Source organism: Haliotis asinina, chromosome 2 (genome assembly GCF_037392515.1).
Source record: "Haliotis asinina isolate JCU_RB_2024 chromosome 2, JCU_Hal_asi_v2, whole genome shotgun sequence".
In the NCBI taxonomy this organism is placed as follows: Eukaryota; Metazoa; Mollusca; class Gastropoda; order Lepetellida; family Haliotidae; genus Haliotis; species Haliotis asinina.
The window spans coordinates 23030823-23056872 of NC_090281.1; the positions used below are offsets into that span (position 1 = coordinate 23030823).

Here is a 26050-nt window from a genome sequence, read left to right on the forward strand (position 1 = left end):
AATCACAATTAGCAATGTAGTCATGCAGACACACATGTAGTGCTATAGACGGCCATGCACACTATCAAGAAGAAACAGTGCAGTCAGGCAACCATTCATTTACATGTGTTCTCCTACATACAACCATTTTGACACATGTGTACCTCCACAGACAACCATTCAGTTAATGTGTTCTCCTACATACAACCATTCTGACACATGTGTGCTCCACAGACAACCATTCAGTTACATGTGTTCTCCTACAGACAACCATTTTGACACATGTGTACCTCCACAGAAACCATTCAGTTACATGTGTTCTCCTACATACAACCATTCTGACACATGTGTACCTCCACAGACTACCATTCAGTTACATGTGTTCTCCTACATACAACCATTCTGACACATGTGTACCTCCACAGACAACCATTCAGTTACATGTGTTCTCCTACATACCACCATTTTGACACATGTGTGCTCCACAGACGACCATTCAGTTACATGTGTTCTCCTACATACAACCATTCTGACACATGTGTACTCCACAGACAACCATTCAGTTACATGTGTTCTCCTACATACAACCATTCTGACACACGTGTGCTCCACAGACAACCATTCAGTTACATGTGTTCTCCTACATACAACCATTCTGACACATGTGTGCTCCACAGACAACCATTCAGTTACATGTGTTCTCCTACATACAACCATTCTGACACACGTTTGCTCCACAGACAACCATTCAGTTACATGTGTTCTCCTACATACAACCATTCTGACACATGTGTGCTCCACAGACAACCATTCAGTTACATGTGTTCTCCTACATACCACCATTCTGACACATGTGTACTCCACAGACAACCATTCAGTTACATGTGTTCTCCTACATACAACCATTCTGACACATGTGTGCTCCACAGACAACCATTCAGTTACATGTGTTCTCCTACATACAACCATTCTGACACATGTGTGCTCCACAGACAACCATTCAGTTACATGTGTTCTCCTACATACCACCATTCTGACACATGTGTGCTCCACAGACAACCATTCAGTTACATGGGTTCTCCTACATACAACCATTCTGACACATGTGTGCTCCACAGACAACCATTCAGTTACATGGGTTCTCCTACATACAACCATTCAGTTGCGAGTGTTTTCCTCCAAACAACCATTCGGACACATGTGTATTCCTACAGACAACCGTTAAGTCGCATGTGTTCTCCTACATACCACCATTCTGACACATGCGTACTCCACAGACAACCATTCAGATGCATGTGTTTTCCTGCAGACAAACGTTAAGTTGCGTATGTTTTCCTGCAAACAACCATTCAGACACATGTGTACTCCTACAGACAATTATTCAGTTGCGTGTGTTTCTCTGCAAACAACCATTCGGACACATGTGCACTCCTAGAGTCAACCAGTCAGTTGCATATGTTTTCCTACAGTCAACCATTCAGGTACACGTGTTTTGCGGCAGACAACCATTCAGACACGTGTACTTTACTGTAGGCAACCATTCAGGTACATGTGTCTTCTAGCAGACAACCATTCAGAAAAATGTCCAATCCTACAGTCAACCATTCAGCTGCGTGTGTTTTGTTCCAAACAACCATTCAGACACATGCGTACTCCTACAGACAAGCGTTCATTTGCGTGTGTTCTCCTACATACAATCATTCTGACACATGTGTACTCCACAGACAACCATTCAGTTGCGAGTGTTTTCCTGCAGACAACCATTCAGTTCCATGTGTTTGCTGCAGACAACCGTTCAGTTGCTTTTGTTTTCCTGCAAATGAAACAATCGGACACATGTGTACTCCTACCATCAAGCATTCAAATGCGTGTGCTTTTTTTCTGCAGATAACCATTGAGAGACATGTGTACTCCTATAGTCAACCTTTCAGCTACATGTGCTTTCCTGCAGACAGCCATTCAGAGACACGTGTACTACTGCCGACAACCATTCAGCTGCGTATGTTTTCCACCAAACAACCATTGGGACACATGTGTGTTCCTACAGACAACCGTCCACTTGCATGTATTCTCTTACATACAACCATTCTGACACACGTGTACTCCACAACCAGCCATTCAGTTGCGTGTGTTTTCCCGCTGAAAACCATTCGGATACATACATACTCCTACAGTCAACCTTTCAGTTACATGTGTTTTGCTGCAGACAACCATTCAGACACACGTACTTTCCTGCAGTCAAACATTCACTTACATGTGTCTCCCAGCAGACAACCATTCAGACACATGTGCAATTCTACGGACAACCATTCACTTGAATGTGTTTTCCTGCAGACATCCATTCAAACACATGCGTGCTCCTACAGATAACTATTCAGTTGCATGTGCTTTCCTACAGTCAACCATTCAGTTACCCCTGTTTTCCTGCAGAGAACCATTCAGACACATTTGTACTCCTATAGAGAACATTCCACAATGATGTGTACATGAAGCGATCACATATGTACACCTACAGGCAACCAATCAGTCTCATGTGCACTCCTACAGGCAACCAAACAGTCACATGTGCACCTCCGCAGGCAACTAAGCAGTCACATTTGTATTTCTACGGGCAACCAATCAGTCACGTTTGTACTTCTTCAGGCAACCAAGCAGTCACATGCGTACTCCTACGGGGAACCACTAACAGCACCCAAGACTACCTGTTGTAACATCACACCGGACAACCACCTTCAGGATCGCTTCACTAGAGCCACAGAAACATCTCACCAGACCATTGGGACGCACACGAGACCCAATAGTGCCGATACAGTGCGTCGACGTTTGCGCGAAAGGAACCTCTGCTGTCACAGGCCATATCGTGGTACTATCCTCACCGCTCGTTAATGTTCAACTCACCATCATAATTGGCTTTTTCAACAATGTATACGTAGAACTGTGCTTTTTTCAGTATTTTGTTCCGACAGCTGATGACACAAGGCGCAGGGAATGGTTTTCTCCTGAGTGTATTCTTGCAAGAGGTTCGTGAGGTGCTCCAAGCATCATGGTGTGGGTTGCATTGGGTTTGAACCAGAGAGTTGGCCCCGTGGTGTTCTAGAAGATCGGTCCAGGACGAGGAATGGTTTGAAACCTGACCAAGTCATAAGAGCCCACTTTGCACCACATTTTGAACGTCACGGAAATCACATCCTCCAGCAGGGAAACACTGGACTTCCTAAGACAACATGGCATCATACCTATACAATGGCCTGCCTTCAGTCAGGATTGAGAAGACTGAATTACCTCCGACCAAGGCCGGCAACTGCGGTTGGACTCAATCTATCATTTCGCAGAGTGTGGGCCTAGGTGCCTATGACCTTCATCAAGCGGCTAACTCATGTTACAGACGACTCAACGCCGCCATCGATACAAAGACGGAGGTGACGCCCGGTACTGACTTTAAGGAAAAATATCGAAAGACATTTGAGGTGTATTCTAACTGCATTCTAAGTATTCTGAACATGTACGAAGGAGAACTGAAGAGACAAGCTACTTCAAATCCAGTCAGGATGTCTCGAATGCGCCTCGAATGCTCGGAATGTACTTCGATTGCTGCTGGACCTCAGGTGGAATATTCTTCGAATGAGTCGAAATATTTCAACTGAGACTGGAATACAGCTCGAATGTACTAAAAATACAAAGGCAGCCAGTACGCCCCGAATGCTCTTCAAATGAGTCCTGGCGTCATCAGAAAACCGCCGAATCGCATAAAACCGTGGCCACCTGTCACTGAAACGCCAGTTAGCATTTGGCACACGCATTCTTACAACGTTGGAATAAATTGTTTATTTTACATTCTCTCCCGACTGTGGGATGATTTAGCAAACAACCCCCTTAAACATAAATACATATGCTACAATTACAACAGCACTGAGGAAAATCACGTAACACCGAATTATTATTTCTATGCATAACAGAACCTTGGTATCCAAATTCTTTAAACGTCTTCAAAACCATTTCAACGGATCTATTAATGCTCTATATGTGTTTGTGCTAGTGCATATTATCAGTGCATTTTCTGGGGCGATGGGGAAGGCGATTATTAATGGTTAAAGCATTCGCTCGGGTTCGATTCTCCACGTGGGTACAATGTCTGAAGATCATTCTTGTTTCTTCGGCCCTTCTGTTGCTGGAATATTGCTAAACGTTTTCTAAAATTAAACTAACTCCCTGACTCTTTTTTATTGACACTACCTTCAAGTCATTCTGAACAGGCAGGTAGTTATGGCTACAGCTCACGAAGTCATCTGATGCGGAAGCCGTCTTTTGACATTTTTTGTTAGGAGCAAGAAATCCAATCCTGGGACAGGGAATCAAGTCTCCCTTCCCCCGACTATATATGTGCTTAAAACCTCATACACACTGATGTATACCGCGACGAACAGGAACAGGAATTTACTGATGAACAAGTAAACTCAAAGGGTAAATGTTCTACATGTGCAATTCATCCACATCACAGGGGTTGATATTGTGAGCAGCCATTGTCGCATTCAGGGTACTATAACACGCATGCACTCACGCACATACATCGCCTTACGTAATCAGTTACCTTGAATTTTGAATGTTACATTTCAAATTATACAAAAATATTATAAAAGAGTGATAATACTGTTAACCGCACTATTCACTTGTAGTATCTACAAGCGAAGACGATTCTAAAATTCAGTTTACAAAACATATATACCTCTCGTCTGTACCCTCACCTACCAAAGCTCCTTGCGTCAGCCTCTCCATGGGGCGGAGCTATAACACAAACTGAATAGTCGAAGACACATCTGGCCACATTTAGAGTCTCTACCAAGTGCACTGAGACAGGTTCGTTCTTATCCGAATTTTCCTACAAGACTTTACTAGGTCCTTATTCATCAGTGCTGATTTAACGACTTTTCATTTTCAGTCAAAGTGCCTATAAAGTTGTCATACTATGTTTCCCGATAGCTCTAATGTGTACTGAAATTGACTGGTGTTTGTTTCATCAACCACAACTTTGTCGTTTATGGCATACACATGGCACCTGAGTCTATTTTCTTTTTCAGAATGTATTCCATCCGACTTGTCGTGTTCGCCATCCTCCTCTGTGTGACCTGTGGTTTTTCCAGGTATATTGAAACTCAGACTGTAAATCTGATTTGTAAAATGTTCTACATACATTGTAACTATACTCCTCCTCCTCCTCCTCCTCCTACTACTACTACTACTACTACTACTACTACTACTACTACTACTACTACTACTACTACTACTACTACTACTACTACTACTACTATGGGCGGTGGGGTGACCTAATGTTAAAACATTAAAACATCCGCTCGTCAGGTGTCTGAGGACGATAGTGACGTTTACGGACATGTTGATAAAGTTCGTCCAATAGAACGGGTTAAGGTCAGACCCTTTGGGAAGGAAACAGACGTTTGCATTGTTGAGATCTGCACCTGCTACATACCTCTTTCTCTTAAAAATAGCTCCCTCTGGTTGTTAAGAAGAGGGAAGAGAAGAGGTTGCAGGATTTGGTCGATGTTGCGATTTGCTGTAAGACTGCCACTAGCTCTGATCTACCCGTGTAGAACATGGCTGCATACATCAGGACGTTTTCTCTACCAAATCCGTCCAACTGTGGAACACAGGTCGGCGCAGAACGTTCTTGCTGACGTTCATAGATACGTTGTCCCCCATCCCGCAGAAACGTGATTCATCTCTGAACCAAACGTGCTGCACATGCCTGTACTCTGTTACACCATTAGACACGTCGTTGTCAGGAGAGGCCCAGCTTTTGGTTTGGCTGGAATTCCTACTTCTCTCAGACGCGTTGTGATGATATGGTCGGAAATTGTTCGAAGACCAGGCACCTGTCCGGAAGTGTTTCTCTACCAAATCCGTCCAACTGTGGAACACAGGTCGGCGCAGAACGTTCTTGCTGACGTTCATAGATACGTTGTCCCCCATCCCGCAGAAACGTGATTCATCTCTGAACAAAACGTGCTGCACATGCCTGTACTCTGTTACACCATTAGACACGTCGTTGTCAGGAGAGGCCCAGCTTTTGGTTTGGCTGGAATTCCTACTTCTCTCAGACGCGTTGTGATGATTTGGTCGGAAATTGTTCGAAGACCAGACACCTGTCCGGAAGTGTCTGTTCCTTTAGCAAATCGGTGAAATACGTAGGTGAAACACCCGGATGAATGCGCCCTGAGCACGAGTGGTCAGTCATGACCTTCCACTTTTGGGACGATTTCTGGGCGAACTGAAGCGGGTATGTCGCTGTCATAATCGAGATTTGGTGCTGTTGTTGATGTTGAAGTATCTTGCTAGGGCAGACTAAGACTCCGATGATTCCAAACGTCCAGTGGCGATAGCCCAGTAAGTAGCCATTCAGCCTTTTAAATCTTCGTTTACGTCGTAAATGTGGTGACGAAATAATGAATTTGGTTTGCCTTTTATAGTCGACGGCTTTACTCTTGTCCAACACATGGAAACGTGGAAAACGTTTCCTGCATGCACTGATCAGCTGTCGATTTCATTTTTTATGGCAAACGTTTGCTTTGGAATATGTTTGCGAGAAATACACAACACCCATGACATAATTAAAGGGTTTCAATAGGAATGGTCTTAATGAGGATTGCTGTCAAAATATATCGAAATGAACTGCTGGGAACACATATCCGTTTCTTTTTTGGAAGAGTGTACTCACATTAGATCCCCAGAATTCTGTTTTGACTGTCCCATTCTTTCACAATGTCTCTTTTGAAGGCTCCCCTGCAACCCCCCTGAGATGCTGGTGGGGAAATTCTGTGCTGCTATGGAAGACAACGACGTCAACGGTGACGGCAGAGTGGATGGCACTGACATAGGCGCAGATCTCCTGAATTACAACTTCGACGGTAAGTTCCGTTTAGTCACCGACTGAAAGGAAAAGGATGGGGCAGGAGAATTCCTTTGAATAAAATCACCCCATAAAACAATTTAGCCCTTGCGAAAGTGAGAATGTACCGGTTATTAAATGACTTATGACGTGATCAAGTACCGAAAATGGCGGAAATGTGAAACAATGGTGAAGTCATTTGAGGCCGATATCTAACAACGTTGATGTTTTGCCTTTATTTTGTACCGACTTTTCTTAATAATCTATGATAGTATACTGGATGGCAGTAGTACAATGGTACAACGTTTGCCTATCACGCTGAAGGCCCGGGTTCGATCCCCGATTGAGGCAACTAGGTCACATCTGCGTTGTATCCTTTGACAAGATATTTAGACCCACACTCTCTTAGATACAAAATACTTGTCCACAACATACTTAGATCACCACGCCGTAAGATGGGTACCCGTTAGGATGTCCTGGCAATGTTAGTCTTCTTTTCATTGCGCCTAACAGCCAATAAGGATGTATGATCACCAGAGAGCTGAAATAAAGTATCGGAAAGTAAGATAATGTCCTATGCCTGCTGTATAGCAATGTACGTAGCGCGATAAGCAGGCAGTGTGGACTATTACTATTACTCTAAACCCATCCATTCGTTTGACTGTACCTAAATGAAACTGACAACAATCATCATGGACATCTCCTATGACATTTCTTTACTTCATATTTGATAATCTTAAGATGAAGAAGATGCTGCTGCTGCTGCTGCTGATGATGATGATAATGATGAGCGGTGGTGGTGGTGATGATGGTGATAAAGACAACCCGAAGAACCACACAGTTGTGGTATGAATTTTTTTGAAAACCATTTCATTTTTCATTTTTCTATTTACCCTACAGATGACCCTTGTATCGTAGAAGAGTGGGAGGTCGTGGCTCGGTGGACGTGTCGGTACGGCTACTCTAAAGAGTATGGCGCTTATATGTACAAACAGTTCGACGTCAACCAAAATGGCCGTGTGACGGCAGGCGACTTCATTACATTGAGTAAGATATATTTTCAAAATGTGTGTCTTCCAGTTTGTGGTTCACATCTCAAGACAAGATGATGGCTGACTATAAATGACTAATTTCTACTTTAACGGTCACTCAACCTTCTTGCCTCGGGAAGATGTTGATAGTTTGTTTTACCCGAGACGAGATGATGACTGACTATAAATGTCTAGTTTCACCTTGGCATTTATCAGGCAGTCTACCTTCTTTCCTCGGGAACATGTTGGTGGATGCAGTGGGGAGCGTGAGATTTACAATTTGAATAATTCATCAGTCATGGGATCTTTATCACAGAAGCATTTCTGCAGGGAAATTGTTGAATGGAATCTGGCATTAAAACGTATACCAACAATCACTTATATTTGTATCTCTTTTCAGATTTCACCAATGCTGACTTCCTAATGGCGCAATACACTGTAAGTAAATACATACTAGTAAATAAACAAATCTTGATATAACGAAGGTCGATATCCGGAGTACATCTCAAACAAAACAAGGCATCTACTTATAGTTATATGACCTGATATTGGACGTCATTAAAACCTGAGTTATGTTCATGATTGTTGTCAACTACCCTCTCCAGTATTAGAGCTGAATTTTCATGACACGTGATACGGTCAGATATTTCATGAGCGTACACGTCATGTCCATATAGGGCCAAGAGTTCAAGGGGTCACTCACCACTTCTATTAACTTCATTTGTTGGACGTCCTTTGTTCGTGTAAACCGTTCTATTCTGACATGAATTTTCTTATTGGGGTGAAAACCACGACTGTTTTACTCTGCATTAGCCCTTCTGTGTTCTGTTCGAACTTCTGATTCAACGTCGTTACGTCGTAACTTTTAGATCTGATTACACAATAAACATTAATATAACCGAAGTGATATCACACGATATGCTACCGAAATAAGAATAGATATCAATTCACTCACTCACTCGTCTGTCCACAGCGTTTCAAGAACGCCTACTGCGGTGACCCAAAGAACAGGGAGAGCCCCGTTGACAAAATGCAGTGTGACGAGGTGGACAAATTGAAGCCAGCAGATATCAAATGTACATAAGCAGAATCTACATTCATCTGTGATGTAGTAACGGCAATAAAACTGTTGGTAATAAAAAAGTGATTTGCTCTGATTTGGGTAGCTGTCTGTTTTGTTATTGTTGTTCTTCTTCTTCCTCTTCCTCTTCCTCTTCTTCTTGCTTGTGTGTTGTTCAATGTTGGTGACTGACTGGCGGAAAGACTTAAAGGTTCCGGTTGAGCACACAATATTCCTCAACCGAGATAAAACCATAGTTTGGTAACGGTTGATCATCATTATTCAAAGAAAGGTGAATTGAGGCAAAAATGTTCATAGAGATTCATAATGTTCATCTCGATCCACACATAATTTAAATGAAAGTGTCGCGAAAAGCTTTGTTCTGATTTGCTTGCAAAACTAAATTTTCAAATACTCATTATGTCAGGTCAAACGTGGCATAATAAATAGAGGTTAAATCTCAAGGCATTTAACCGTCAATGTAATGAAATCACAAAGACTGTAAACAACTTCCAAAACAAATCTATTTGTCTGTATGGTATACAATCTTTGTGGTACCAAGCAGTTATATCGGCACATCAGGATGGGTCGCTGTTTCTTTTATAATTAAAAGAATAACATTATGTTCTTTGTTGAGTTTGTGAATGACCCTTTCGTCCTGACATTATGAATAACTCAAAGAACAATTAGAGAGCAATTAGCTTTCCCTGACTATTTATGCCATGAGTTATCATTTTTATGTTACTCGCATTTAAGTTTAAAATTTTGCCAGACGTAAAAACAACATAAAAAACAAACCAAACACGCACGCACGAGCGGCACGTACGCACACATACATACATGCACGCACGCATACATACTTTCGAAAAACTCGAAAACTTCATCTTCAAAGAACAGAGAAAGCTGACTTCAGAACCAGCGGGACAGTTACTGATCACGTAACATGACATACGTCGGTGATAAGGTCTTTCAGCGGATGTGTGAATGCAGCCTGTTTCAAGCGCTTGGTTTTTATATGCATCCAGGGCGTGTCTCATTGTCTCAAGTTACTTAACCACACTAATCTTTACCAGACACCAGGCCTGTGATTGTTGTTAAAAAAAGACTCAACCCTAATGTGATGCGTTCCTGGAATGACGTTTGGATTTAGTGTTTCTGAAATGGAATAAATGAAGTGAGTTGTTTTCTTATGCATAACGTTAATGGGGAATCTTACCACAAACCCTGATCAGAGCTGGTCGTTCAGGAGGACTATCACCTCTTGCATGGGTTTCCTGGTGAGATATTTGACAAGCATTTCTTTACAACCCACATATGTACACTCAAACACAGTTGCATCGAAGTTAAAGGGGACTGCGAAAATAGTTCCACTTATCCAAAGTCCAAGAAATCAGAAAGTAAATGAGTAGCGGAAGAATAAGACACAGTTTCTTCCATACAGGTTCGATACATCAACGTGCGACACAACGTAGTTTGTAGATATACTTAGAGAAAAATATAAGGGATCACATGAAAAGACAGGTACTAGTGTTCCTTTATTTTTTCAGGTTTCTTCACAAGCTTGGTATCGCATAGAAAGACGAAGAAAAAATGGAAGGAAATATGGGAACATTTGTGCTTTCATGTGATCCTTTGTTTTTCCCTCAGTATATAAACAGAATATTAATAAATGTTGTTTCAACAGTATGTAGTTCAGTGAAAGCACCTATCAAATGTCATTGAAAATGCAATGACAGCAACAGAAAGTATGTGGAATAACGTCATCTCAAATGAGTTAGTTAACAGTAGTGGTTTTGTACATGGAAAGTCAGCTTCATTTTGAAGAAGAATTCGAACCGCACAATCTTTTTCTGTACTGATACATTTTACTTAGTAATCAAAGCATCTAGAAAAATATGTTTGGCTTTTTCGGTAATAATATTGATATTTTCATTGAGACTGAGAATAAACAATTAAACTGATCATCACACCACTGGTCCCAACAATGGCAAGCACAGTCTCAGTAAACGTGAGTACTATTCTTAGAAATGCTATGTAAGGGATCGTTTCAGAATAGCCTTGTCATCTCAACCTTGGAACGTGACCAGCCTTTAACCTGGTATTTCCTTACTGCTAGTACCTAGGCTTGTCCTTGAACACCAACTATCTTATTATCAGCTTAAAAATGTGTTTCCATAGTACTCAGTAGATTGCACCCGTTTATTACAGCACTTGCAAAAATGTAGATAGAGTAGAGTGCAGAGAGTTGGTCACAATACACAAATGTGAGCTGTGTGTTGATAGGTAATTCTAGGCTAATAGGCTATTCTTTTTCAGTCTACATTGTTTTGTCCAATCCAAACGACTTTTTCAGTGAGACTAGGCATTTACTTAATTTAAAACATGTTTGCCAGCCTTTAACTGTCCAGAGACAAATGGGAGTGCCCCTTACTCTGACAATAGCCGGGGTTACTTGTTCTATAGAAGGCGAGGGCTGTGGAGAAGAAGGGGTGGGGGGGTAGAAGGAGATGGAATAGATGAGAAGTAGAAGGCGGAGAAGAACAAAAGGTAGAAAAGGGGAGAAGATCAAGAAGAGAGAGTTTGTGCTTATAAGGTCATGACCTAAAGACGCTGGCAAACTAGAAAGCTGCAGTTTTTGAGCATTGAAGCATTCGTCATTTCAAATCAGGGGAATGAATGTAACTGTTGAATGGATCATGAGTTTCCATTCATCCAAGTCTATATAAGACCATGCAGGTCATATTCGTTTCACCCGGTTTAGTTATTCGATTCATTAGCGTGATAGTCGACCCATCGCTTCATGATAACTGACCAAACAAGACGATAGTGGGTTCACACGATTAAATATTCGACTCTTCAAAACAACATGTGCCACTTTATTAACAAAGCATTATCGTCTATGCAGTCAGGTGACCTTTGCCCCTTGTCTTGCCAGGACATACATGGGAAAACACCTGAGAAAAGAGACAAAGAACTCGTGGTCCTTTATATTTGTTCAGGTTTCTTCACAGAGTTGGATTTTCTGTTCTGCAAAATCCCATAATTCTTGTTTTATGCCTACTCATAACACTGATACAGATGATCTTCGAGTGTACAGAACAGAGCGTGCCGAACCAACTAAAACTGACATATTAACGATGTAAATGATTTGAAAAGATATATAATATAAAGTATTCCCAGAAAATACTGAAATTATTGAGAATGTTTTAATTCTCAAACGAAGCAGCTTTCCCCGCCATTATATGCGACAACCTCAATAAAACCGTAAGATTTTGTTAACGTGTTAGAATTCTGATTTCTTATTCACTGCCAAACCCTTTGGTTTACGTTTGTGTTTACAATGTCGATAAACATCATGCCGTCGGCTCCAAATGCATTCCCGTGCTTCAAATACTCAGTAAGACCCGGAAATTGGCCAACACATGATGTTTATCTCCTAAATACATAATTTGACACGTGAGCAGGAAATGTGTTCGTCACTTGTCCCGTTCGTATTGATCGGAAGAAGCATTCGTACAATATCAACAGATACCAACAACAACGGAGGCTTTGTGTACACTGTGTCGATGACTTTGATCACTAATCCACTGTTTTGTGCTGGTGTTGGGTCAAATCCATGCCCTGACGAGCATCAGAAACAACTTAAACTAGCAGAAGCAACCAACAGTGACACCGATATCAAGTCTGAGTTCGAGAGACTCATGGAGGAACTACACAAGATAATGACCAAAGTCGATCATGTCCAGATGGATCTCTCTGAACTAGTTGATGAATTCTCAGATTCTATATTTAGAATGAAGGAGTCAGTCAAGGATTTATCAACAGAATGTGTAAACTCGAAGAAAACTGTACTTTGAACTAACGTTTCTCAAATATAAGATTATGTTACATCTGACCAACGTTCCACATCTCTCAGAGAGGTTAGACTACCAGGTAAACTAAGGTAGGAGAAACAATCTCCTTATCCGTGGTATCCCGAAGTCTTATTCTAATGAAAACTGTAGTGACTGTGAAGATTCAGTGCGGAAGGTACTGCGTGAGGTGATGGACATTGGCGACTTCACTATCACTACTGAGAGATCGCACAAAGTCAGTCGTGGTAAATCATTATCGTTAAGTTGCCGGATTACCATGAGAGTCTGCAAAATGCACGATAACTCATGGATACAGCTATTTACATCTCAGAGGAGGTTTCCTTTAGAGTTCGACTCATGCAAAAAAAAGATAATGATGAAAACTATCATGGATTCTGAAAGAGAAAAGAATCGAAGATTAAGACATAGATTTGATGAATCGTTGATGACGGAGAGGTTGTGAACTGGAACAACGAGAAATATTAAAATGTGTTCTCCAGGAGTGGTAGCAGTCCTCGCGATGAACACTCCCCACTGACCCAGAACAGGAGCCTGGCTCACCATGCTGAAGTTACAGGTTCGAACAGCAGAAGGTCCGGGTTAGAATACTGGCCTTCGGTAACCCATGCTTTTCGTTAGAAGCGATTGACGGGATCGGGTGGTCAGGCTTGCTGACTTGGTTGACACATGCCATCGGTACCCAATTGTGTAGATCGGTGCTCATGCGGTTTATCCCTGAATTGTCTAGTCCAGCCTCGGATAGTAACAGACCGCCGTCATTTAGCTGGAATATTGTTGAGTGACTACAGTTCAAACAAGATAGCAATACTAATGCACCGAGTGCAGTGTCTGCTTTAATTAGGACAAGCTGACATATGTAGACGGCAATTAATAATCCAATAGGTAGAATGCTGTGTGGGTACAGTTGTGTATTTACGTAGTCCTGTTATTATGCTTTCCAGTACAGAGGCAGAAAACATTCACCAAGCAATACAAATTACAGGCGTCAGGTAGTAATATATCATGCTGAAGTTACCTCCCTTTTCACATGGATCATACAGTCTAAACTGTCCAAGCTTGACCTTGGTACATACTGTTTACAATTTGATATTGGATTTCTAGAGATTTTGAGCAAACAGGGAGTTCTTAAGAACAGTTTTCCAGCTGGAACTTTCAGTAGTCATTGCAACTTGAAAGTTTACAATAATAGAGGGTGGAGTCCTCGTTGTGATTATGAATTATTTGTATGAAGATGTGAAAAGGTTATAACTACATACAAAGACTGCATTTTTCATATTTTGGATGCAACATTTTCTGTCATGTTATGATTTGTTTATAATCATCCCGAGGCCTCCTCTGTTGTGACTGATACTAGAGATAAGGAGGGTGTTGAATACCTGGAAAGCACTATACAAGATCTGAAATGCCACTATAAGGACACACATATCATCATTTGTGGGGACCTTAATGACAGGACAGGTTGCCTAGCAGATTATATCATTCCTGGTAAAGCAGACCTTATTCGAGAGGTAGACGGTGCTAGTGACATCATTGATACATTCGATACTCCACGCTTTTCAAGGGACTTCGAGATAAATATTTATAGCAAGGAGCTTATTGGTCTATGTTTCAGATATGGAATACACATTCTCAATGGTAGATCAAAGAGTGATCCACATAGAGCATATGAATGTACTGCAAAGGACATAATCTAGCTGACTATGGATTGTGTTCTGCTAATGTATTCAATTCAGTTGGTGGTTAGTATGTGTACATCAGTAGCATCAGATCATTTGCCTATTGTGTCTCAGCTGAAATGCTTCTTACAGAGGACGGAGTGTTATAATACAATTGCGGTAGAGGAGTAAGTGGAGACCTTCCCATGCAGAAAAGCTTGATTCTACCTTAGAAGTAAACTTACACTAATTGCCTTTTGATGTGTTTCATCTGATTACTATGGATAATCTGTCTCTGGGTGCCAAACTGCTGACTGACATAATCCAAAAGTCAGAATCATAAACATCCAAGGCTTGATAAAACTGCGAACATTTAAAATATGATAAATATGATCTTTTGGATAGATGTCGCCTGTATTGGGACTTTTCTTACTTTCAAAGGTTTCATAAAAACGAAACAAATTCAGAGGACTTTCAGAAGACGAAGGACTATACAACATATATAACCAACTCAATATTATCAGATTTTTCGTGGGGTAAAAGGGTAAAATGTTTTGTCTCATATAAGATATTTTAGAAGCGCTTCATTTCATCTGTAGTATTTAGTGACTGTTTTTCGTGTGTTAAATATTTCAAGGATGTTTTAAATCTTCAAGATACACATACTGATAGAGATTTTTTAACCTTTAGAAAGGATTTCATTGTAAATCAGTATGAGCGAGTGAAATCTGTAATTATGATGATATAAATAATATGAAGAGGTCGATTTTGCTCTTGTGCACAGCCTAATATAAGTCCTGGTCCATATGGTACTCCACCTCAACGAAAATAAAACTCTCTCTCATGGATATTTGTGGCAAAGGTGTTACTTCCATTTAGGACAGGCGTTTGAAAGGTTGTTGACGTGTTAGATCTACACCATGAGTGTCAAGAAGGATTCCGTAAGGGCTACGGTCGAACACATATACACTCAAAAGTGTTATACAGAAATATTTGTCAAAAACAGAAGGTAGATTCTATTGTTTGTTTGTTGATTCAGTAAACAGAGATCTTCTTTGGCTTGTCCTGGTGTCAAATAGTATCCATGGTTCCAAGTTCAACATCAACAGAGATGTGTATTGTATATATACAAACATATAAACATATTATATAAACAATGTCTAGTGTTAGGTTAAATAATTTAAATGTGTTGGAATAGTTTGATTTTTAGAGTGGGGTTTGGCAGGGCTGCATTTTAAGTGCTAGTGCATTTGCATTGTTTGTTTATCAGTTGTACACGGCAATAATTACTTGTGGGGTATTTACTTATCCAGAGTTTATGTACACGGTAATAATTACTTTATTGAGAAAGGGTTTGTAGTGTGGTATTTGCTACTGTATGGAGACGATTTATGTTTGTTAGCAGATTCTGCCATTAGTCTGCCGATGAAGATCACTGTATTATTTCTGTTTTGTAAAGAATGGGGGTTGTCTGTAAATTTTGAGAAAATCGAGGTGTTACTCTTTATATAATGGTGGTAAATTAAGGCGGTAAGGAATCCTGTTACCTTGGAGATCAAAAGGTAGCCGTTTCTACATATTATAATTATTTGGTTTTATTGTTTCATATAGACTTTCTTGGTCTTAATCAGTTCAAAATCTGGTAAACAAGGAGAATAACGTCTTGTCCTTAGTTAAAGGATTTTGACCATAACTTCTGTCGCCATTTTCATGAAACATGTGTTTTCCTTTTCACGAAGATGTACATATGTTCTTCCTGTCACGTGTTATGGCTATGTCGTCACAATCAATTGTACTTTGGGTCACAAGATTAAACTACCGATTACATAAATTGGAAGTTTCTGCTGCACGATGTAAAATCAGCTGGTATTTGGTATACAACCAAAGAGGATGCCACCGGCTATAGTCACATTTGACGTCATGTCACGTGAAACCACCTCTGCTCATTAACTGTCGGGCGTTTCCGTAATAAGCGGAAATCCGTGGTCGTTTTCATGTTTTTATTGCGATTTTACAAACTTTTTGAGACATTTTGATACGGAAAGTGATCTTTAGGATGCCCTTTTCCATATATCAGCTTTACGTCGATATTCTCCTTTAAGTGTACCGTCTGAAGTGGTGATCTTTTGTGGTTCCAGCGTCCTGTTTAGCAACATTTCTATATACTGGAGGTGGCGTGAGATTACATAAAGAAGCGAAGTCATTAGCAAATTCCACGCGAATTTAAAATGTTCTATTCAGTGTGAGTTAATCTAGTTAATTTAATGGTGTGTCAGCTTGATGTTTAAAAAGAGCCTGAATCAGATCTGGTCCTGCCTTGCAGGGCACGTGTGAGGATAACACACCTAAGATTATAATCGATACAAACCTTGGATTAGAACCCTGTTGTAGTAGCTTGTAAGTATTCAGGGGCAATACACTATTGAAGCATCAATGCATCTATTGAAACAGTGAAACAATACATTTATCGTTGCTTCTTTCAGATATGTTTTTGCTAGTGACAGTTTTTGCCAGGGCAGCGGCAATACATTCAATCCCGTTTCCTTCGACTATGTATATGCTTAAGGCCTCATGCACACATTAATATACCAGGAATTTACCCATGTAAACTATTTTTATGGGCAACGAAATTAAGATGTAATAAACGACATGTTGAGATGGGGTAACTACATCTGCCATTCACCCATTCCACAACTATTTACTGGACAACAGCCTTTGCATGTTTTACCTTCAATTGTGGTTGAATGTCGCCCTCAGCAATATTCCACGTGTTTCGAAAGAACACAGAGGGATTGATATTGTGAGCAACGACTACAGCCCTCAGGGTAACGTCACACACAAGTGCACTTGCACGCACCCTACATGATAAATTATTTTGAGTTTCATTTCTAATCACACAAAACATTACAAAAGATTGAAAACAGTGTTACTAATACCATTCACTTGCAGTATCCACAAACGAAGACGATTATATATGATATTCAGTTTACAAAGCATGGATACCCCTCCTTGGTACCCTCACAAACTCCTTGCGTCAGCCTCCCCATGGGGGAGCTATAACAGGGTGAACGACAGATCTGGTCACATATCGAGTAGTTTATCCAGTGCACTGAGATAGGTTTGTATGCTTCCGAATTTTCCTACAACATTTTATTTGTTTTTACTCATCAGTGCTGATTAATGACTCTGTTTTTGAGTCATAGTGCACATAAAGTTGTCATTCTCACTGACTGCCGAGTATGCTTCCTGACAAATGTAGTATGAACTGATCTGTCCTAAGTTCGTGTCATCAACCACTACTCTGTCGTTTAGCGCATGCGCTGTTACACCCAAGAAATGTTGAACTACTAACGGCCAATACAACCTTCCTCACCTGAGTCTGATTCTTTTGCAGAATGCTTGTCCTCCGACTTATCGTGTTTATCCTCGTCGTCAGTGGGACCTATGGTTTCTCCAGGTATATAAAAAAACTTTCACTAAAACCGTAACATTACTACTGTTATTGCTACTACTGCTGCTACTACTGCTGCTACTACTACTACTACTGCTGCTACTACTGCTACTACTACTGCTACTACTACTGCTACTACTGCTACTACTCACCCGTAACGATCTGGTTTGGAATTGGCCATCAACATCGGGTGGTCAGGCACCCTGACATGGTAGACATATGTCATCGTATCCAAGCTGCATAGATCGGTGCTCATGCTATTGATCAATCAGACAGTTGCAATATAGCTGGATTTTTATGAGTGAGGCGTTAAGCAAGAAAAGAAACACAACAAACCACTACAACTTTAATTCATACAAAACATCCCAAAATTAGAACCCCAGAAACTTATTTTGACTTTCTCATTCATTCCCTATCTATCTCTTCTTGAAGGTCCCTTTTCAATCTGGTCAACCACTGCAACCCTCCTGATATGCTAGTGGGGAAATTCTGTGCTGCTATGTTGGACAATGACATCAACGGTAACGGCATAGTGGACGGTAGTGACATCGCCACAGACACCATGCTTTACAACTACGACGGTAAGTTCAGCTACCGACCTATCCGAGGAAGGAATAAGGTGGGTGTAAAGAGACTGATATGAATAAAAACGGCACTTCAAATAAGACGTAGTGTAATAAATTTCAAGTTACAATTTCTTTCAGTTCTAAACAAAGAGGGGATTTTGACAAGACTTTATTTTACCAATGTTTACAGAAGTGATTTTGTTGAAATCCATTTTGCATTTCAATTCATTTCAGAAAGATCATACGCTTTACAGATTGCATCTTCCCACATGTTAACATCTTAAGAACAGATATAATATGGACATTTGATATATGTATTATAACATATTTTTGTGCATTTTATACTTGGTAATCACCGGAATAGCAACTCTTGGATGCTAATGATAATGGCTTAGACGTTCGTGGTGCTGATAAAGAGAACCAGAAGACTTCATTAAGTGGCAGAACCAGAAGAGGCAACATGCTTTAACACACTTTTCTTGTAAACATTGTGTTTTTGTATTTTAACCTACAGGAGACCTGTGTATCACAAACAAGTGGGAAGTAGTGACGAGATGGACGTGTCGGTATGGCTTCTCCGAACGTTACGCCAGATACATGTACCAATTCTTTGACTTCAACGGAGATGGCCTTGCGACGGCAGCCGACTTGGGTCCAGTCAGTAAGATGAATTTTGAAAATGTGTGCCCTTCCACAAGAGGTTCATTTTCCAGAGGCAAAGGCGATAACTGGTCATAAAATGCTTATCACGATGACATATCTGTAGAGAAATGTCTGAATTGAATTAAAACTAAGTTCGAAACGTTCAGCAACATTCTCTTACATTTTAATTTCTCTTCAGATATTAGCGATGCCTACTTCTTAATGATGCAATACACGGTAAGTAAACAAGCACACAAGTCTTGATAGAACGAATGTCAGGTGGATATCCTGAATTCATCTCGAGCAAACTGATTTACAAATCCAGGAATAGCTATTATGAAAATCATTAAATCTAGTCTTTGAGTTATGCTCAAACTTCTTGTCAACACCATTCTCTAATATTAGAGTTACATTTTCGCTATATGTGACAATGCCAAAAATTTGGTTAACACTAACGTCCATATCGAAAACATTATCATGTGTCCATAGGCTAAACGTAAAATGGTTCACCTTCCCTGCAGTTCACGTCATATGTTGGAAGCCATGTACCGTGTTCTAACCTGACAGGAATATTCTTAAAGCGGCGTAAAATAAGATTCACTAACTCTGCATTATCCCTTATGGCGTTGGATCGAATTCCTAATTAAGCATCGAAACCCCGTGTAACGTCTAGATTTAATTACATTTGAGTTATTCCAGTATTCATCAAACAAGGATGAAATCATACAAATTGTCAATGGTTGTTCATAATTCCTCCAATAAAGATACTGACCGAAGTGATATCACACGATATGCTACCCAAAATGACGCCCCAACCCTATGTCATTCTCTCTCCTGTCCACAGCGTTTCAAGAACGCCTACTGTGGTGACCCAAAGAACAGGGCGAGCCCCCTTGACAAACTCCAGTGTGACGAGGTGGACAAGCTGAAGCCAGAGGACATCAAGTGTTCATAAGCAGAATCTACATTCACCTGTGATGCAGAAACGGCATTAAAACTGTTTGAAATGAGAAGTGTTTTGTTCTCAGTGGGGAAACTGAATGGTTACCATCGTATCCTAACCTATCATCTGTAATTTTTGGGTGTTTTGCTGTTTTCTTGGTATTGTTCTTGTTTCTCTTCTCCGTCTACCTCCACTTCTTTTCGTTAGGTTTTCGTTTTGTGTAGGGACTTTCTGTATGGTGATGACTGACGGGCTATAAGGCATCCTACACGTTCGGGTAATTCCAGTATTCACCATACAGGGATGAAACTATAGTCTTTTGTATATCTGATTATAATTTCTGTAACAGAGCTAAATAGAAAAGTCCAGATTAAAGCGGCCTTCACACGATAAACTAAAGTTTGACAACACATGTTTCTAAATGTCTTTGTTGGTCCGGCCTTTGTTGGATGGTGACGGCTTCGTTGACTGCGATTGGATATTATTGAACAACACGAATTTGACAACACTTCACATGTCAAACTTGAGTCTTTCAACACCGAAAGATTTATAGAAAGGTTGACAAGAATAGAAACCGATCTTATTTCTCAACAACATTTTGACAACTCTGAAAATAGTGTTGGTGACGAGTTGTTGGAATGCTCACTCTCTCAACGTCGAGTTTGACAGCATGTGTTGAACAAGTTTGAACTCTGTCCTAAATTTTGATTGTTGATTAGAATGAGTTAAAGTGTGTGCTCTAAGAAACCTCTATTGGCGTTTCTCTTGCAGTATTGTATATTAACAGAGCATTCTGTTATAAAAGACTAAAGGTCGGCCAACAAATACCAGTAACAAACCAATAGAAATTATGTGTAATTGACTCTGAATATTTTATGTTGATTACCATTCAGTAAAGGACAGCAAAGTTCGTTACTTCTACAGCTCAATTCCATAACTTCACCGGATGGTTTTGTTTTTTGGAGCAAATCACTAATTTGAAGGGTTTCTTGAGTCAGCAAATTAAATCTGTCAATCAAAGTAGGGCTATAGATAGGACCCACACATGCACGTTTCTGCACAGGAGCTATTGCACAGACTGAATAGTCCGAAAGCTTTCTGGCCACAACTCGAGTCGTTATGTAGTGCATTCCCAAGGATCGAACGCACGAACTTACTAAAGTACTTTACTTGGTCATCATCAGTGTTGATTAATGACTCTTTCCCTTTTCAATCTTTGGGCATATATAACGTTGCCACCCTCCCTATCCAATGATTGCACCCGGATGATGTGTGAGTGGTTTGACTGGTGTTTATGTCGTCAATCACAACTTTGTCGTTTACCGCATGCGCAAAAACACGTTAAAGATTTCGAAATTCTGGTGTCAGATTCATCCTTCATCACCTGGTTTTCATTTGCAGAATGCTTGCCCTCCGACTTACTATGTTTGTCCTCTTCTTCTGTGGGACCTGTGGTTTCTTCAGATATATCAAGATATTTGTCGGGACCGTAAATCTTCAGTTGAAGGCTTTATTTATTGTTTGAGTGGCATTTAGAAGTTGATGTGTACAAATAGGACAAATTGTTATGGATAACGACTTCTTTATTGCGTATACTGTATCGAAACGTCGCACTGACGCAATAAAGAAGTCGTTATCCATAACAGTTTGTCCTGTTTGTACTTCATTTACTGGTCCATTTTAAAACTTTTGTGACAGACAAGGTGCATTTTCATAGTAGTTTACAGAATTCGTCACATCTTACATACACTTTATCTCAAGATTTCGACTGTAACATAGAAAATGAAAATAGAAAACACAAGAGAATTTAAAAGTGTAGAATTTGTTTACGTTCTAACTAACAAAGATGAACAGCTTTTAAACATTATAACGTCATAAAATGACAAGACTCTATTGTACCTGTGACCAAGTACAAAAAACGATTCCATAAAAACACTATTACAAATGTTTTCTAAACTGAATATAATGAATTCGATTTTGCAAGTTATTTCAATTAATTCGGAAAAGATCTTGCGTTGTAAAGGTTCCCTTTCGTTATATGTTAATATTATAAGAACAAATGTAGTATGGGTGTTTTACATATCTTTTAGAACATATTTTTTAAATATTTCATGCTTCTTCAAAATAAATAGAGAATCTCACCCAAGTGTCTACTGATATCAAATATATCAACACGAGTTCATAAAGAAACAAATATCAGCGGCTTGCCGAGGATATTGTTACCGTTATTAACGAGTGTTGCTAGAATTGATATCAATAGACACGAGGGTGAGATTTTATTTATCATCCAAACATCATTCTTCATTTGTTTTCAATTACAAATATACATTTCTGGACACAGCACTGGTATTATATTTTCAGTGCAACGATATCATGACATTGTGACGTCACCATTGCATTGTCAGGGCATTGTGTAAAATCTACTGTCATCGTCAAAGGGACACTCCAATTTCCCCACTTGGTTGTGCTGTCAGATTTCCAACCCCATATCTGATAATAACTCACGTGAAATGTGTTTTCTTCAACATCGTGGTATTCAGATCGTTCTTCACCTCCATTCCCCTGCCAGCTTCCGGTTCATAGGAGTGAAGGAACAAGAATAAGAGGAAATTAAAGAGAAATACTACATTGAATAATTTTATCATGGGCCTGTTGGAGTTTATTTGTCTTAACTGTTGTGGTTACTGTTAGAATTTTCGTAAGTTTTATTCTACAATAAAAACACTTCTGGCGTAGTGGGCGAATGAAGCAAAAGAGGTAACTCTGTAGGTATTCCATATGCAATAATAACCTTCTATTCCTTTATTCTGTTGAATCGGAAGCTGGCAGGGGGGAATGGAGGCGAAGAACGATCTGAATACCACGAGTGACGTTTACAGTGTTGAAGAAAACATATTTCACGTGAGTGATTATTACATATGGGGTTGGACATCTGAGAGCACAACCAGCGGGGAAATTGGGGTGTACCTTTGACGATGGATATATTTTATTTTGACATGAAAAATATTTTTCGAATCAAAACGAGGGAACTACGTTGCCAATCTTTGCTCGCTTTTGCTTGCATATAAGGAGACTTGCGCTACAGTTTGCCTGCTGTGTACCCATATCCATTTGGACATAAATATTCTTAAAGCGACGAAACCCAAAAGTCAATCACTCTCCATTATCCCTTTGATAATTGAGGCTTTGAACACTCGATACAACCGCTCAATGATGACACAGACATAGGTCTGGACAAATTGCGCCATGTCCGCTTTTGTGAAAAAGTGGGAGCATATTCAACATTCGTCGAGCCGAAACAATTGCCTCCAACTGCAGCTGCAGCAAAATATCATTCAATGCGTGTCTACTATCAAGTTCAGGAGTGGATGGGACAGAGGTCGTCGGACATGTTGCCTGAGAACTGGGGATGGGAACTACGAAATGGTCGTCTATATCCCATTCTCACAGATCTGCCACCAGCCCCCGAGCACCTGCTTAGAATTATCAGATGTAACTGTAAGACTGACTGCGGCTCAGCACAGTGCAGCTGTAAGAAACATGGTTTGGAATGCTCTCCAGGATGTGGTGAATGTAGTGGAGTCAGCTGCAGCAACTCAATGCATGTTGAAGATGACATCTAATATAATATTAGAGTCACACGATGCATCACTATTGGCTTCATATCATCATGTGAGGTTTGTTTAAAAACATTTGATTCCGTTCACTAACTACATCCTGTCTTATCAAAGTTTATGTGACGTGACTGTACCTTCTGCATTTTCTGACAATGTTATTATACTGATTTAAGTTCGGGTAATATTGTAAATACGGTAAATACTTACATACGTTTAGTTCATACTGTCTGGTGTTCAACATACACATAAAATGAAATGATGATTAGAAATCCCTCGGTAACAGACACATGGATCAACCTGCTGTTATATGTATCTATGAACTAGTGCGTTATACACAGAATTATGACCTTGTTGCTTGTATTTATGTTAAATACGGTAAATTGGTAGCATAGAAGTACCAGCAGATCTGTGTCCTCACCAATTACAACAGTCGGTAAATTGGAAGTTTTATATTACACGTGCGTGTATGTATATATATATATATATATATATATATCACAAATAGGCTGTGCACTTAAATTTAATTTCAGTGATAAATGCCCTTTTTCGTGACAAATCTCTGTATAGTGTGCTCATTCAATCGTCTTGTGACAACAAACATGCACGTGCGTTTTGGCGGGAAAAATACAATTTTCGTTCATTATACAGTCCTATACTTTTTGTATCTTAAAATACACATTATATGGATTACAAAACAGAAGAGTCAGCTTTTATTGCATTTTGTCCAAGGTTGGGCTGTATATGAGTTAGGATGACTGGACTAACTCCCCAGTGAAACCTTAAATGGTTACCTACATTCATGGAGGTTGTTTTGTACATCTGTTTTCTTTATTGTTCTTTATTCTTATTACTTGAGAATATCTGGAGTACGCGAACGGCCCGTTATGAATAACCAATAGAACAATTAATGTGACTATCTGTACCACAACTGCAATAACTATTTGGCTATTACATTCTGAACAAATGTATCAGCTTTTGTGCCTTTCTATATATATAACTTAATAGTAGCATGTTCGGTCATGAAATAAAGTGAAAATATTTGAACACGTTTTCTGTATTTTTGTCAAGATCACATTAATTTGGTTTAACTCTGTGTGCAAGATGTTAGTGTGTTTGAACTGCGGACTGCTGAGTGTATAGTTTGACATAAAATGCATGTGGATCCGGTTTTGTTGTAAATAGCTCTTCATCCAATGATCCAATCGATCTCAAATTTTGCAAGTGGGTGTTTTGTCAGACAACCTAATCACATTGTAAATCACCGATTTTATGCATTTGTACGAGAGAATCTGTTTATGTAACGGTCAACAAAATAAACAGCAGAACGCAGACTGCTTGAAGAAGGATAGAACCAATGACATATTACGAGTGGGTTATTTGTGATGAGGATGAAAGTAGATTGGTGGTATGTCTGTGCAGTGGTATGATTGTGGATGTGGCATAGATGTGGGTTAGAATGGGTATTTGGGGGATTATTCTTTCCGTTTAGAATTTTGTAATAAATTATTTTGGTTACAACTTTGCCTTGTGTCATTCTTGTGTTTTGACAATAATCGCCCCCAGAAACCTTCCAAAATGTCTTGATGTTAGATGTAGCATATACACTAGTGCCCTGCAAGTGCAACCTTGGAAGGAGGCCCAGCTTTTAACCTTGATGTCAATACTAAGGCTTGCCCTTGTGTTTTTTAAAACTGCAAGTCATTTAGGACACCAAGGGTCTGCAACTGCCTTACTTTCAACTTAAATAATGTGTTTACACAGTACTCGCATACATGACACACAATTATTGGAGCAGGTGCAAAAAATGTTGAGAGGAATTCCTGCGAAGAGTAGGTCTCCAATACCTCATGTCTGAGCTGTGTGGTATCAAGTTATTCTTTTTCAGTGTTGCGAGTCAAGTATCGTTTTTTTTGTCAAGTCTAGAAATTCTTTCTCCGGTACAGTTCACTTCAGCTACACTAGGCTCTTACTTATGCCTTTCGTTTGACCTTAAGTGTCAAGGAGACATTTTAAGAGTGCTCTTTACTGCCTTGTTACAATAACCGTATTTACTTGCTCCATAGAAGAAGAAGAAACGTGTGTTGATACCGTCATGATCTAACAGTGCGTTTTGGAGAAGTAGAAAGAGGCAATTGTCATGCCTGACAGCAGTGTAAGTATCTACCGAAATTGTACAATCATGACGCTGATCATCCATAAGCACTTTACTAACCACACCATCGACCTCAGTGTTAACTGCCAAGAACTAGAACATCCGAAATGAAGGTGCAGCCATCGACTCTTAACGTGAACTGTTCAGGACAAGAACATCCCAAATGTAGACGACCAAACCC

At 40.0% G+C, this 26050-nt stretch overlaps 2 protein-coding genes across 2 annotated transcripts; both read left to right on the forward strand.

Moving 5' to 3' along the window:
- Positions 1 to 5055: 5055 nt before the first annotated feature.
- Positions 5056 to 9065, forward strand: LOC137272362 (uncharacterized). Its single transcript, XM_067804733.1, has 5 exons — positions 5056 to 5156; positions 6766 to 6896; positions 7778 to 7924; positions 8309 to 8346; positions 8882 to 9065. Exons 1-5 carry the CDS (start codon positions 5056 to 5058, stop codon positions 8990 to 8992), a joined length of 528 nt encoding a protein of 175 aa, XP_067660834.1. The 3' UTR covers positions 8993 to 9065.
- Positions 9066 to 17893: 8828 nt separating this feature from the next.
- LOC137272363 (uncharacterized) lies at positions 17894 to 20112 on the forward strand. The gene is made up of 5 exons (XM_067804734.1): positions 17894 to 17955; positions 18382 to 18530; positions 19030 to 19176; positions 19357 to 19394; positions 20002 to 20112. Exons 1-5 carry the CDS (start codon positions 17894 to 17896, stop codon positions 20110 to 20112), a joined length of 507 nt encoding a protein of 168 aa, XP_067660835.1.
- The last annotated feature ends 5938 nt before the right edge of the window (positions 20113 to 26050 follow it).